General features: G+C 40.6%; 1 protein-coding gene across 2 annotated transcripts in view; it reads left to right on the top strand.

Annotated features, from left to right (window-relative positions):
* Window positions 1-7,756, top strand: part of LOC107188900 (elongation of very long chain fatty acids protein AAEL008004) — a 71,260-nt gene extending 63,504 nt beyond the window's left edge. The window contains exons 4-8 of one of the 2 annotated variants that reach the window (XM_015577295.1): window positions 54-134; window positions 1,394-1,477; window positions 3,782-3,838; window positions 3,963-4,068; window positions 6,260-7,756. In XM_015577295.1, coding sequence (XP_015432781.1) covers window positions 54-134; window positions 1,394-1,477; window positions 3,782-3,838; window positions 3,963-4,068; window positions 6,260-6,750 — 819 coding nt within the window. In that variant the 3' untranslated portion in view covers window positions 6,751-7,756. The remainder of the gene's footprint in view (window positions 1-53; window positions 135-1,393; window positions 1,478-3,781; window positions 3,839-3,962; window positions 4,069-6,259) is intronic. The other variant, XM_015577294.1, reaches the window with a different exon arrangement.
* The last annotated feature ends 7,437 nt before the right edge of the window (window positions 7,757-15,193 follow it).

Raw genomic sequence — 15,193 nt, 5'->3', positions numbered from 1 at the left:
CGACAGGCGTAGAGAAGCCGTGATAAATGGTTAAATTTTGCAAAAAACAACAGTGCCTGATGGGCGGATGGTGGGGCCAGTATAGTTTCCGTTGCCAGCCGGTGGACTATACCAACAATCCCACAGCGATCAGGGTAAGTTTTGCGTCGTTTCTCTAGCCTGTTCCGCAGATGGATCATCGACGAATCCGACTTGAACGAGACTGGACCCAACGAATGTCAACGTTCAATTGAATTTCTCCCTCAATTTGTTTCTTCTCTCCGTATACATACGTTTACGTTTATTACTAAAAAAAAAAAAAAAAGAATCTGAGAATTCCATTAGATGAGGAATTCCTTGCTGGACCAGTTGGAACCCTTAATTGGCGACGCGTGTGGTTCACGTTACCGCAAGGGACTTGGATGGTAGACGTTGCGAGGAGCCGCAAGCTATTGTCATGCTGTGTTGTTCGATGCTTTTGTAGAATGGCTGACTCGAGGGTAGGAGTACAGCCAGTCAAGGAAGAGCGAAATATACTAAAACGCTTATCAACGCTTTCACACTGTTTAATTCACGCGCATCTTCAGGGCAGAAGGCAAATCACTCCACGAGTCTCCTATTTCCGGGTTCTCCAACATTTTTGCTACACCCCGTAGAACCAGTAGCGAAACTGTCCCTATCCGCTTCCACTTCACTCCCCCCTCCAGTCGAGCGAACCTCGAGATACGGTGAGGAATCTGGATTTTCTCGGTGAACCAAAAATTCGTACCGAAAAATTCAATCGTCGGTTTCTTCGAATTATTGGACACGTGCGAAATCCACTAAAACGAGTTATTATCAAAGGAAACCGCCTGTAGGTAAGATCCTGGACCCGCAATTGCTACGAGTACGAAAGTCGCGCGAACGTCGACGACGAGGATGCGTTCGACCATAATTAAACCGGCCTTCGACCAAAAGAAAACATTGCTGCGTTCAAGCACAGACGAGATATAGGAGTAGACATTTCATCTTATGTATTTTTGTGGCCCACTTTTCGGGGGTTACGTACCCCATTTCCATTTTAATGTCAGTCAGTTCTCAAAACGTAGAGGTCGCTGAAATCAGTATTTAGTGTCACTACCAACCGCAGATTCACCGTTCTTAAAACGTAGAGGTCGCTGAAATCATAGGCTTTTTAAGGTGTCGGTACTACATTTTAGCCGGGCCACCAATTCCCATAAGATGAAAGGTCTATTATTATACCTCGTCTTGTTTCCACCTGAAACACCAAGCAATCCCTCCACCCCTCTGAACATTCTTAAACGCCCCTTTCTATCGTCTGTTCCCGTTTCGCCTCTGAGCCTTCTTTTCTCTTTCCGTTTATTTGATTCTTTTCACTGATCGGAGAATGGCCTCTGGGCGGTTGTGGTTGCAGATAGGAATGTCCGGATGGCTGACTGGCGACTATTCCCTAAGGTGCCAACCCGTAGACTACAGCGATCGACCCCAAGTACTAAGGGTGGGTGATCATAACCCCTTTAACACATGCAAAACGTTTTACACACTAAACCAAAGAGAAAAAGAAAAATATACACGGTCCTCGAATTCCACAATCTCGCGGCTGGATACGTCGGGACGAAATCGTAACTGCGCAGAGGGTTTCGTAATAGGCGGTGCGTAACTTCGAGAATGAATCGGTATTCGATTGGACTTCACGCGAATGATGGGTGTTTTGAGGTTAGGTTCGAGTGATCGACTGATCGTAAATCAGTGGTTATTGGTTTTACTTGGTTATTTTTTTTTTTTTTTTTTTTTTTTTTTTTGTTCTTTTATGAATCTTGTCGATTATAGATTACGGATGTTTCTTGTGGATTAAGTTACGGGGATAGAGATTACAGAGGGATTTAGCTCTGTTGGTAAGGAGTTCGTTACGTTTGAAGTAGAGTGAACGGTTTGCTGATGGAAAATAGTAAACAGAGTTTGTGTAAGAATTTATAGTTTCTTTAAATAAGTAGAATATTTAATATAGAAGGGTAGCAACTGAATTACCAAACCTGATGATAATAATAATCTTCTATTTATTTGGCTGTAGCAATGCTTCACTGTCGCTCTTCAACTAAACACTTGAAATTGGTGCTTCGAACATTTATTTCGTACCTGATTCAATTCAGAATTTATCACCCACGTATTACGAAACAGCCTCTGCAACATACATATATACAATATCAATTGAATAAAAATATCAAGCATAGAACAAAACACACCAAAAAACTTAGGAAAATGCATCTGAGAAATCTACTGAAAATTCAGCTAGAAGTGTTATTTATCAAAACTCCGATTTGGAATTAACGTATGTCGCAAGCGATTCCGCGTTTTTCAAACAGGTTTCGGTCGAACGAAATTTTGCAACGAAACGTTTTTATCGGAACTGCAAGTAGAAAGTGCATCGCGTCTAAGTTTGCAGAAACTCGTGTGTGTCCCCCTCCCCCCTCTTCCCCAGCGAGCACTCCTTTTTTGGTAGATCTGCGATCGATCGCCACGCATTTCCACGAATCAGAGACTTCTGTTCGAAATTTTGTTTTTTTTTTTTCCTCTATGTTCCCTTATCCCTATTTTTTTTTTTTATTATCATTATTCCATCGACACGATCAATCCACTGGATTTCATAGCCTGTGTCCGATGCCTAGAGTTTCCGAGTAGTATTGTTGGAAGATGACATTATTGTAGTTAGTTACTCGGGCAAGCTAACACACTACGAAATTGTAGTCGCTTCATGCAATTAACACCACTTGTAACGGACCACGAATCGAGCAGTAAAAAACGAAAGATAAGAAGAAATATAAAACAAAAAAGAAACTTGGATACAGACACCACTTTGCACGACCGACAAGCTACATTCACTTATAGTCTGCCTACTCGATTACTGTCACCGCAGGCACACCCGAACGATCACCCGTTCGAATGGGATCAATTTACCCGACTGTTGCCTACGATGACGTGTATCGAGCCAGGGCAAATCTTCGGAGCACCCTATATGAACACGATTTTCGTGGAATTTTATCGTCACACGTGGGTTTTCTTTCGTGTGATGATGTGCATCGAAATATCGGTAATAGTATATCCGATTTTCTTCAAACTTTAAAAAATGTCGCATACAATTATATGTACCTTTCATTTCGAGTTAAATTTGTAACCGAAACTTACCTTAAACGTCACTATAAATGCAAATTAAATGAAAGAACATAAGCTGTAAATAGTAAAAAAAAAAATGTTTAATTGTTTTTATTCGAAGCAATATACTGATCAGAGTTGGTTAGAGCTAGTTAATTAAAAAAAAATTTTTCGAAATTGTTTGCATCCATAATTATTCGGAATTATTTGAATTTGTTTAAAATTTGGGCATTTTGCAAATAGTTATCGGTCCAGTAGCCCCTGGAATGAAATCGAACCAGTATTGAAATTGAATAAAAAATTATCTGTCAGAATTCATGTCTAGTTAAATTGTAATCGGTACAATTTTTTTGAGCGTTGAATGGTTAAAACTAAAATTTTACAAAATTAAAATAGTAGATCTGTTAAATATCGATACTTTCGACTTGAAAATAACAAGACACAATATATGTACATATTTGTCTCATAATTTTAAAATAACGATTTAAGGGTCTGGACGTTAAAGACTTCGAATTTTCTTTCGGATTAAGACCATGAAAAAACAGTTAGATACGAACCGATGCTCCGAAGGTTTGCGTCTGTCGCCATAATTGTCTAATCACGAGGGTGACTCGTAACAGGATGATCTAATCGATGATTTTGCAAAACACAGATGGTGCACGCATGTTGGTGGTATTACTTCTCTAAATTCACGGAGTTCATGGACACGGTAAGTAAATTCGTAAGCCTACGAAAATGAAATTATCTCGTTGGAATCCCATTTCCAGCGTTCGATCCCTTAGGATCAAAAATAAAATCGTCCAAGATTTCTCATTGTTCGACGACTTTTGTAGATCTTCTTCGTGCTGAGAAAAAAGAACGATCACGTGTCGACGCTCCATGTTATTCATCACGGTTGCATGCCGATGTCGGTGTGGTTCGGCGTTAAATTCACGCCAGGTATGTAAACGATCTTATTAATCCGATTCTAAAATTTATTATCAATTTCGAGAATAAAATTGTGCCCGGTGAATTAACACTGGAACTACCAAGCAAGTCAAAATGACTTGTCAATATATTTCCTCAGATCTTTTGCACCTTTTATTACGATATGAAAGTGAAGAAATTAGTCAATTTCTAAATTTACAAAAGTTTTTCACGTTTATCGTCGGTAGTTCTAATGTTAATAAAAGATTTTGTGTACACCTTGACACTTACAAACGTCAAACTAATCAACTCGAAGAACAGTGATACGAAATAAAATCTAAAGATGGATAATTATTGTAGACATTTCTTGGTTAAAATTCGTCCACTGTCGAAAGTCAATCACGCCGTTAAATTACATGAAGAAAAACGAATGCGAATTTCTAAATCGTCTAGATATATTTCGTGCTGGAATAATGATCCAAACAATGAGTTAGACAATTCGACGTGTAAACATTTATATTCAGTCAAACCTGTTGCAAGTGCAAGGACTGAAGAAGTTATAGAAATTAGAGTCGATCAGTTTGGCATTTGGGATGTTCAGTTAGCAGACCAGTGGATTCTAAGCTTAATTCAGATTTCATGAATGTCTGGAAACAGCAATTTTATCATTTTATCATGGACTATTTATTTGTAACGTATACAAAGTTTAAGTAACAGGTTTGTTCAGATCGGTATGAAACCACATAAATCACGAAATGGGGGCGTCAATCGGTATTTTTCTTTTTTTTATTAATCTTTACGTGTGCATGCCTAACTGTCTTGATCGGAATTCATTTTTTTATTTTTTTTTTGTTTTAAGCAAAACGCCTACTACTGACATTAGACTTGTAAATACGCGATCGATAAGTGTTGCTCGACTACTTTTCGCGGGAATTCGGGTCATTCGAACGTTCTAGTGATTTCGAGGCGATCGCCGCGCAATTTTCACGGAGGTCTCTCGTGAAACTGGTCTTAAGGTTGTGTCGTTGCAGCGGTGGGAGATAGGAAAACGTGTTCCGAGATAAAAAAAAAAAAGTAAATAAATAAATGGGTACCTAACTGCTGCAACTGTTGCAACTGCCATGGTTCGCATAACTATAGTTGTAACTTTTTTTTGCTTGTAAACAGTGTCGTATTTTTTATTCGAATAGTTTACACAGACTTTTAATGGCATTTGAGTCGGATACATGCTCAAGTGCAACATTCTTCACGAATGTATGAGAACAGGTTGCGAACTGATTCTAGAAAAGTTATGTTACAAAAGAAACCGCTAATGTGGAATTGTTGCGAAAGTCTTGATACACTTGCTTAACACTGTTGCGACAAAGTGCATATTAATGGAAACATCATGAAAAAATTAAGACAGTAACATATGATAGAAGGGCAAAATATTAGCATTGGGATCGTGATAAAACGTCTCGAAACGTGAGAGTAATCTTCGTTTTTCGATCTTGTTAATTAATCGGAAGCAATCGGCGAATCTATGCGTCGAAATGCGTACCGTTAGCCTTCAGAATGTTTTATCTTTCATTTTGCTTGTTATTACAATGGGAACGACCTTAGTTCTGAGTGTCTAGATAAGCAAACTTTGTATGAATTTAAACTTCGTGACAGAAGGTCGGTATCACCATAATGTAAGGATATAGACTATAAAGTAGTATATTTAAAGTAGTTATTATTCTAATTTCTTACTTCTAATTTATTATTCTATCGTCTTACAACTTTTCGCCATATTAAAATATGGCCGCTTGGAAAACAACTTAGGAGCACTGCGTAAACGTGGTATGAACACAACCTTTCTATATTAACGTAAAAGGCTGTGCCAAAATAATACAAACTTTTATTTCATTTTTTGAACATAATATATATTTAATCGTTATTATTCAGACGACTCATCGATGATATACTGTATATGGTGTTCTTTCACATAGTCCCTTGTTTCACTTATCCTAGTCATAGAATAAAAAACTATAAAGAGGAAAACTATAAAAACAAAAACAATTTTTATAAAATATAAGGGCACAAATACATTACCAAAACAAGTGCAGATAGAATAACTTTAAGCTCAGTTTACAACAAACTTACTATTCGTAAAATAATACTATCGTCTTCTGAAGCCTTCGATTGATTCAGTCCTTCAGATCCACCCGATAACCACTATATCTGCCGATCTATTCTCTTCCAGGCGGTCACTCGACCTTCTTCGGTCTCCTGAACACGTTCGTCCACATCGTGATGTACATGTACTACCTATTGGCCGCGATGGGCCCGAGGCTGCAGCCGTACCTCTGGTGGAAGAAGTACCTGACCGTCTTCCAGATGATCCAGTTCGTCGCCGTGATGATCCACGCGTTCCAACTCCTCTTCATCGACTGCAATTACCCGAAGGCGTTCGTCTGGTGGATCGGACTGCACGCGACCATGTTCTTCTTCCTGTTCAACGAGTTCTACCAGCAGAACTATCTGCACAGGCGAAAAGCGATGACGAACGGTCTCGCGAAGAAGGAACATCGACAGACAACGATCAGCCAACAGGCGAACGGTCTGTCGAACGGAAACACCAGTAACGCGACGTCCACCACGGGGAGACGAGACGCAGCTGACTATTACGTGAAAGGGGACAGTCTCGCGGCGTCGGAGCTGAACCTTCGAAAATCGTACACGACGACCGAGTGACATGATTCCCGGCGACACGTCGTTTAGACCATCATCGATTCACATCTCGACAACCCCCATAAACCATCCATCGATCCTACGAGTCGCATATCCAGGCTTCGCTCTTTCACCCTTCCCCGATCCTGGACCTTCCCCCCCCCCCCCTTCCAATGGGGACTCCGAACAGCATATCGACTAACAGCCCGTGTGTACAGTGAAGAAAAAAAATAGAGAAGAGTACAAAATTGCTCCGTGCAGCCGCAAAAGGAGAGGACAGATAGAAGATAGATAGGTAGAACGAGAAGTTAGAGAACGAAGTGAGACGATGTACTCTCTATGGAGTATACCTACAGTCCAGAGGTGACCTGTTGGTTAATTATAGTGCCTTTTAGAGTTACGATGACTTCGTATAAACAGCAGGGGTTCGGATGTTTCACGCCGTTTAAGGGTTTCGGTGGCAAGTTCAGCGTTCAGGGACGGTCAACGTTTTTGAAGGGGTAGCAAATGACACATTTAGCGGCTTGTACCCTTGAGGGTATTACTGAGTCACATTTAAAGTCACTACAGCTCGGAGAGGCACTATACCAATCTAATTACCTGACGAACGGGATACACGAGGGACCGAATGAGATAGAGCAATAACAAAGTAATGACCCAGTGTCTCGTTCGGTTTGTCGGTGACTTAGCCAATAAATCATCTCTGGAGTGTACAAGATGTTTATGGGAATACGTGTCGCGACTCAATGTCACGGACAGGACCTACCTGCCATCCCCATCGCGATGCAAATATCCGCCCGCGATTCATTCCTCGGGTGGCGCGCTTCCGCGTCGTCGTCGATCGTTCCACGAAACGGGGAGAAAATGGGGACGACATAAGAAAACGGGGAACGTCTGTACGGTACTACCAGAGTTTTCACAGATAACTTTATGTCTTCGATATACAGTGGGCTTTATATATTATATATTGCCATGGTCGGGACTGTGGGAGTAAAACGGCAATAAGTTCAGAGCCCCCTCCATGCTAAGTTCTATCGTCATAGCATCAGCCTCAGCGCCTGCGCAAAAGCTAGTTCGTGCTGGTGCGTTGGCGTACGCAACGTGGTGGGGGCTCGAACATGTGAAGGGGAAGTGCTTCGGGTGGCAATATGTTTAGTGGCAATATAATTGAGAGTCCAGTGTACGTGTAATGTCTAGAGCGTGCGGTTCTCTGTCTCGCGTAGTCAAACCATGCGCACAATTAAATACCATAGAGGGATTGTTGGAGACATTTGAAAAATAAGGGGCTTAGCGGAAAAGGACACAATACTATACATTTTCACGACAACTACTTTCAGGAAAAATAAGGTTAGAGTTTGTTAACACTAGAACTACCGACGATAGTAACAAACTTCTGAAAATATTTAACTTTATAAATTAACTATTTCTTCATTTTTATATTACTATGAAAGTTGTGAAATATCTGAGAAAAGTGTTGTAACATTTTAATCGTCAATATAAGAATAAAGTTTTGGTAGTTCTAGCATTAATGGTACTAACGTTTAAAGGCCACGTGCCCCTTTTTCTCTAAGACCCGTAAATGTAAAGAAAATCTCTTCAAATATATCACTTATTCGCTGCAACAATGACATAACTCGAAATCTGCAATTTTTTAGTTACTGGTAGTAAAAACAACGATTGTTGTCTGTACGTTTTATCGGTTGAATCCTGCAAGTGAACTTCCAAAACTTACGTCAGGATAGTCACTTCAACATGATGGTAGTACGAAATTATATAGCTCGAAACATTCAAACAAGTTTCCCATAAAATCGTGACTTTGAGTTATGTCGTTGTCGCAGCAAATGAGCAATATGTAATATTGATGGAATTTTAAAAATAACAAAACACTAATGGTCTGACTACGAGAAACACGAGACCAGTACCGTCCATAGTAACGGGCAAGCTGGGCACTTGGCCCGGGCCTCGCGCTTAAGGTCTTCCGCATTTTGTAAAAATTCAAATAGAGAAATAAGATTATCTGTTTTCATTTATACGTTTTCAACGATACCGACTTGTGCCCCGGGGCCCGTGAATTCTAGGGGCGGCTCTGCATGTGACTACGCGCTCTAGACACTGTATGTCGATGACACAAAAAAGCCATCGTCCAGAAACCCTGGTTATAGTGCCTCTCCGAGCTATAGTGACTTATTAAAAACAGCAGAGATTCGAATCTTTCACGCCTTTAAGAGTTTCGGTGGCAAGTAGAGCATTCAAGAACGGCCAACGTTTTTGAAGAAGTAGTAAATGACACATTTAGCGACTCGTACCCTCGAGGGTGTCACATAGCACACCCACTGAGAGGGTCACACCTGAAGTCACTATATCTCGGAGAGGCACTATACTACCGATAGACTGTCCCCTCGTGTTGCGCCCCGTTCTTTTTCAACGTCAAGCCAACCAGCTAGTCTGATCGACGGAGATGGATCGGTATGTCTGCCCGATAAGACCGCGGCGATAATCACGTGGGAGATATAGGGAAAAATTACGTAAAAAGGCCTCTGGGTGTGTATTGTTCAGCGGCGTCGTTGCGTTTTACCGTCGGGGACGGTGATTCCCATCTGTGTTACGATGCAGTGGAAACAACGGTAATCCCGGCCGGGGGGAAGGGAGGAGGAGTAATCGTTTTTTATCGACCGTGGTGAAATTGCCCTCGCGGTTTCCGTAACTCCGCGAGACGCGGCGCGTCGGTTAAAAACCACTCTCGACTCTCTTGCAATTCACGGTGAAATTGACTGGTCTCTTCTATCCACCGTTCCCCCTCCCCCATCCTCCCTCTCCGTCAGCGATCCCCCCGCCCCCACCTTTCACCCTAGCCGCCCCGTTCCTTTTCATTAGAACAGACATTGTTACAGGGATTTTTAACGGTTTACATAATTTTGCAACAATTCTTGCAACCCGCAAGAATTCTTTTTTTTTTTCTTTCGCTGTCATCGGTTTCTGCGCGCGACAGTGGCGGCGACGGTGGCTCATAGATTACATAAAAACGAGGAATTATATAAGAGAGTTAACGGTGAGTCTTGGATCGGGCGATTACGTAACAATCGCCACCGACCGTTATCCGATTACGTAATCCGGGAAGATCTCTTTTTCGTGCGGTCTAAGAGGCCCTTCCCTCCGTTGGGAAGATCATTGATCTAACGCCCGCCAGGAAAATTCGTTCGCCCGATCTGGATGCTTGCTTGCTCGAGAACTGGTGACCTTAATTCGGCCCACGATCCAATGTAACAGCCAGCGCCAGATCAAGGGGTGGGGGGGGCTCCAACCGCGGGCCTCACTTTACCAGATGGCCTCGTTCTGAGCCTTGTATTTATGCCACAGAAGAATTTTTATGAAATTTTCTTTTACTATTTCCTATTTGGAATCATTAGAAATTGCACTAAATGTAAAAATAAATTGAACGAAAGTTATTAAAATATAACGTAGCAGTGGTAAAATGGAAGTTACCAGTAGCGTACAGCGTAGCCCCCCGCCCACGCGCTTTTTAACCAAGGGGGCCCTTGAAGATTTGTTATTCCAGGGCCCTCAGAAAGCCTTAATTCAGGTCTGGGAGCAGCACAGTCTCCTGCCGACGACGCCGCCACACGCGAGCTCACGGGGACGCGTGCTTTCCTCCGTGAGTTTCACGCTCGTTACGTAAAAAGCAGCGAACGCGCGCGGAAACCGTGGCCTCGAATCGGACTTGCATGAAAATTCGTATTTGATTTTTTTCCGCGACTATACAATCAGGATTAGACAGTTGGAATCACGGGACCGAACGGAAAAAGAGAATGTACCCGACGAATTTGTACGTTTCGTGGATATTTTTTTTTTGTTTATCAATGTTCACCCGGTCGCGATTTTTCGATCCATCGTTTGTGTTTTTATACAGGTCCTCGTTTGTTTTTTAGAGCGTGTGTTGTCACCGAGGTAACAATATGTTTGCGAACATATAGATCGACAGAGACACCGTAAATTGTACGCGAGAGAAGCGCGTATCGAAGTACCTCCCCTCCCCTCCTGGGAATTACTTAGCGAATCGCTGGCGAATAAATTCCGATGGTTAGAGAAAGGTGCTCGATCTGCGCGGCGGTTGTGCGCACGGTGTACCCCCACGTATGCTCAACAATTGTACATAAAAATACATCGCCCGGTTTCGGTATGCTCGACTCAAAAGCCATTCAGTTGGAACCGTAGATGCGTGGAAAGAACACGGAGAAAGAGGTTATGTTGAACAGGAGATTAGAAAATTGTACAAAGTGTATGGCGATTTTCTATTGATCGGTAATATAAACGGCTCTAACGATTTCATTGGTAATATATAAGTTAAAACGTTATACCCTGAGCGGAGCACAAAAATGCGACATTTATACGCGAATTTACGGTATCATGGAACCAATTTGTACACATTTAATTGCAAAGATTTAAAAACCACTTTATACGGGAATTCAACGTGACATAGCCACAATCGGTGCAGGCCCGATTAAGATTTTTTGTGGCCCAGGCCTATCAGATTTTCGGAGGCCCACTTGGTTGAAAAGCGGGTTTGGGGGGAGGGTTGTAATACAGCAAAACAAAATACACATAAATCTTCAAATATTGAAATTTATTTTAGATAAAATTTAATAACATTTAATGATAACGAAATGGAAGAACAGAATCGGACTCCCGGGAACGTGGGGCCCAGCGCTACAGACACGCCCCCCCCCCTTCATCCGGCGCTAAATCGGTGGATCGAACTGTCGCCGTGTTTTATACGATAAATTTTGTATTTTATTGCGCAGCGTCGAGTGTTATTCTGCTGACCGATGTGCCAACCCTGTTACGGAAACTTTTTACTTATTACGATTGGCTTTTACGCCGATTGTATATTGTACGCTTCTCGAAGCCGCGCGAAACAAAGAGGAGAAAACGTGTGTATGTTTCTCAAGAGACCGAAATAATGTTCGATTCCTCAAACGTGCCTTCCTTGCGAGTAACCGGATGTGCCTTGATGTCTGGGGGATGTCCCTGACGATCGGGCAGGAGGATCGTTCGGTTCGCCATGATACTTAAAGAATATAAACGGATCGAGAACGATCTGTCCTCGACGAACCGTTCGCGAACCGACGAAAACAATGCATTTTCATTCCGACCGACACACACAGGTCATCGATGTCTAGAGAAAACGTTGATCACACTGATACGTTCGGTCGCGCGTCATCGTGATCTAGAATATATTATAAAGAGTTTCGACACGGGACGCATTGTTACACACCCCGAATATAATGGAAAGATTTCTTTCGCCAGTCAGGTGTAAATCGTCAACAAGAGTGTTCAAAATCATGGTTGTTTGTTGAAATTGTTGTTAGACTTAGTGGAACCATCCGCGAGCGTTTGTATTTTTTGTCCGCGCGGGAATCCGAAATTCAGAGACAGATACTTCTATTTTTTCTAGTGTGGGAACGCTCGCGATCCGGAGAGATCTGTGATGTTAGATCATTCGTGCGAATCGTTGTTGTCTTTGTCCAAATTAGCGTATTACGTTTAATTGTAATGATAATTGCTCACACGTTCTCGTAGAAGTTTCCTATGAAAATACAAAAAAAAAAAAAAAGAAGAAGCAGCATTAACCAATTGTACATCTACCTATACAATCGTAACCGTCGGGACGCGATCCCGTTGATCGCCGATCCCTCGAATTTTTGTAACATGCGAAGAGACCGTAAGATCGAGTACGTACTACGACACGATCGATGTGCACAAAAACGTCCACTTGGTGTTTCGTTCGGCTTTGCACGTTTCGTACACCTTGTACATAGGTAGGTTAGTTTTGTACTATCTTAAGGAGAAACTAATGAAAAATCGAGGTAATTGATCATTGTGCCACGCTTCGCGTAAACACGCGAACAGGGAAATTGAAAGAATGGAAGTTAGAGAATGATAAGTATCGTGCGCATAATGATAATTTATATATGAATCTACATCTAGATATTATTATGAATAAAGAATTGTTTAAAAAAAAAACCGAACAAGTCTGTACACCTACACTAAGGGATCATTTTTTAGTGGTCACTATCTGACACGGAGTTGCAGTCTAAAGATAAAAAAGATGGCTCGCTTTGCGTTTTATCTTCACTTTCGCAAAACGCTTGACTATTACATGAAAATGATGATAAACTTATTTTAATAGAGGAAACATGGATCAGTTGGAGAAAACAAAGTGTTAGTTTATTATATTTTATTTACATATATACATATTTACATTTGGACAAAACTTCATTGAATTCATAAATTAATTCATATTTGATCATGTCAACTTTCTTATGAGAAGTAATGTTTCTATTTGTTGACTACTTTGACTACCTTATACTCCAATACGTTACTCATTGTTAGCAGTCAGTGTCTTACAACTTAAACATAAGTAAATTTTATTGAGCACTGTAATATGTAACAATAGGTAGAAATACTTTTGCCACAGAGATGTCCATATCAGTACTACCTAATATATCAATAACAATAGAATTCATTTGCTACTTTTAATATTGGAGTAATGAAAAGAACTTTAGAAAGTTTCACTTCCCAGAAATTGCCACTGGTTTATCATTACGCTATCCTGTTGGAACAATCTAAGTAAAAAAGGAAACTACTGATAAGAAAATGCTATTGAGCTCAGGAAATAACTTCCCCCTTGACAGAAGACCGATTGCTTTGATGCCATTCAGGCAGAAACTGCTTCTCCGTCATAACATAGTCAATCTTTAGCGAGTAACTAACGGTCATAATATGACTCTATTACACTGACTTAAAAGACATCGTATAATTTGATTTAAATTATTTCTGAAGAATTTTTTAATATTCCAGTGACTATAAGTTTCTGCACCCTACTCTTGGTAATTTTTACGAGCGTCTTTTAAATCCTTTGATATTTATTTTTAAAACGAATTAAGTTACACATGGTATAATATCACAGACTGGGATATCTCACCAGTGGTAATATATAGCTACGACTATTACTTGAAAACCAAAACTAAAGGAGACAAAAGAGTTACATGCTCGACCAGATATAATAAACAGGACAATGGAATGCAGATCAGAAGATGGATTGGAATGAATTAAACGGAGATTAAGTACAGAATTAAATGTGAACAGTGGTGAATAGCATTATATTCCAGTGCCATATGCTATGCCCTTATCTCACAGGCCATACATACATAAGATGGAAGTAATTATCTTATACATATATGTAACATAAACTTCTATCTCGTTTTCCCATACAGTGACTAGAAACGAGGACTTTCATAATTGCTAGGTAACAGTCAAAAGAACTGCTACTGATGAAAGATTAGTGGTGCGCAAAAGCAACGAAATATTCAAAGATTAATTTAAAAATCATAAAAATAAAATGAATCAATGATACCGTATAACATGTTTGTGTTACTAATCACATAATTCTGCAATATTTGTTAAGGATGGTAAAAGGAATGAATCGATTTCGTTGGAAGCACATTTGCATGTTTCTATATGCGCGATGCGTTGATGGCTTCTATAAATACGGAAACAATTGTTCTCAATCGATGTGTTGCAATATTTGAATCGTTCTAACGCCAAACATTTGAACGATCAATAAACGTATCGAATAATACATTACGGATTCAATATCTTATAAGAAGTTGTAACATGAATTTTTACTTCATTTTGTATACAGAAAATTCACTGTTTAGTCGTCTGAAATAACAGTAATAATAATACCCAAGAATAAGATCGTAAAATTTCGCTGTGTTACAATATCGAGGTTGAAAATCACTGTCTCGCATAAATGTACAGTCTCGTAGCAACCTGAAATTGTCGAGAATCACCCACCGCGACCGCGGCCTACAATAACGGTCATTATTATCTTTCAATATGGTAATGTGTACTTTGTTTCTCGGTATATATTAGTACTAATAATCAAAGTAATAAGTCTTGATGACATTATCATCGCAAAGAAATACATGCACAATGATCAGTGCTGTTTATTCGTAGGTATTTACAGAATGTCCGTCTTAATCGTTCACAGGGCGTGCCATAAATTTAAATTTGTATGCAAATAGACACTTTTTCTACATTTTGCGTATGCTGTGTACAGTTACGACGTGTATATATTAGATAATATAAACAGGCTGGAAAAGTGAACAGAGGTCGCCAATGTTTGTACGCCGCTAAATTATTAATCAAATGAAGAATACCGTAACGCAGGGAGCGTCGAGTTGAGAACCACTGGGAACGTCTTCTGCTGCGCGTCAATGCCCGAACTGGCCCGAACTGTCAAGATCGGTTGTTCAGCGTACAGTAGAATTGGTGATAAGCTTATTCTGTACACGAGATATTGTTTCTTCGTGAAATAAATTTTGGTGCAGCATCTCGTGACGTATCGCTAGCACCAAGTGCCGCGCGATTAGTCAGCGCCAGTCACTGACTAGCGCGGTACATA

Source organism: Dufourea novaeangliae, unplaced genomic scaffold (assembly GCF_001272555.1).
Source record: "Dufourea novaeangliae isolate 0120121106 unplaced genomic scaffold, ASM127255v1 scaffold141, whole genome shotgun sequence".
NCBI lineage: Eukaryota > Metazoa > Arthropoda > Insecta > Hymenoptera > Halictidae > Dufourea > Dufourea novaeangliae.
The sequence above is the reverse complement of the archived record's forward strand: the minus strand, read 5'-3'. Positions and strand labels throughout refer to the sequence as shown.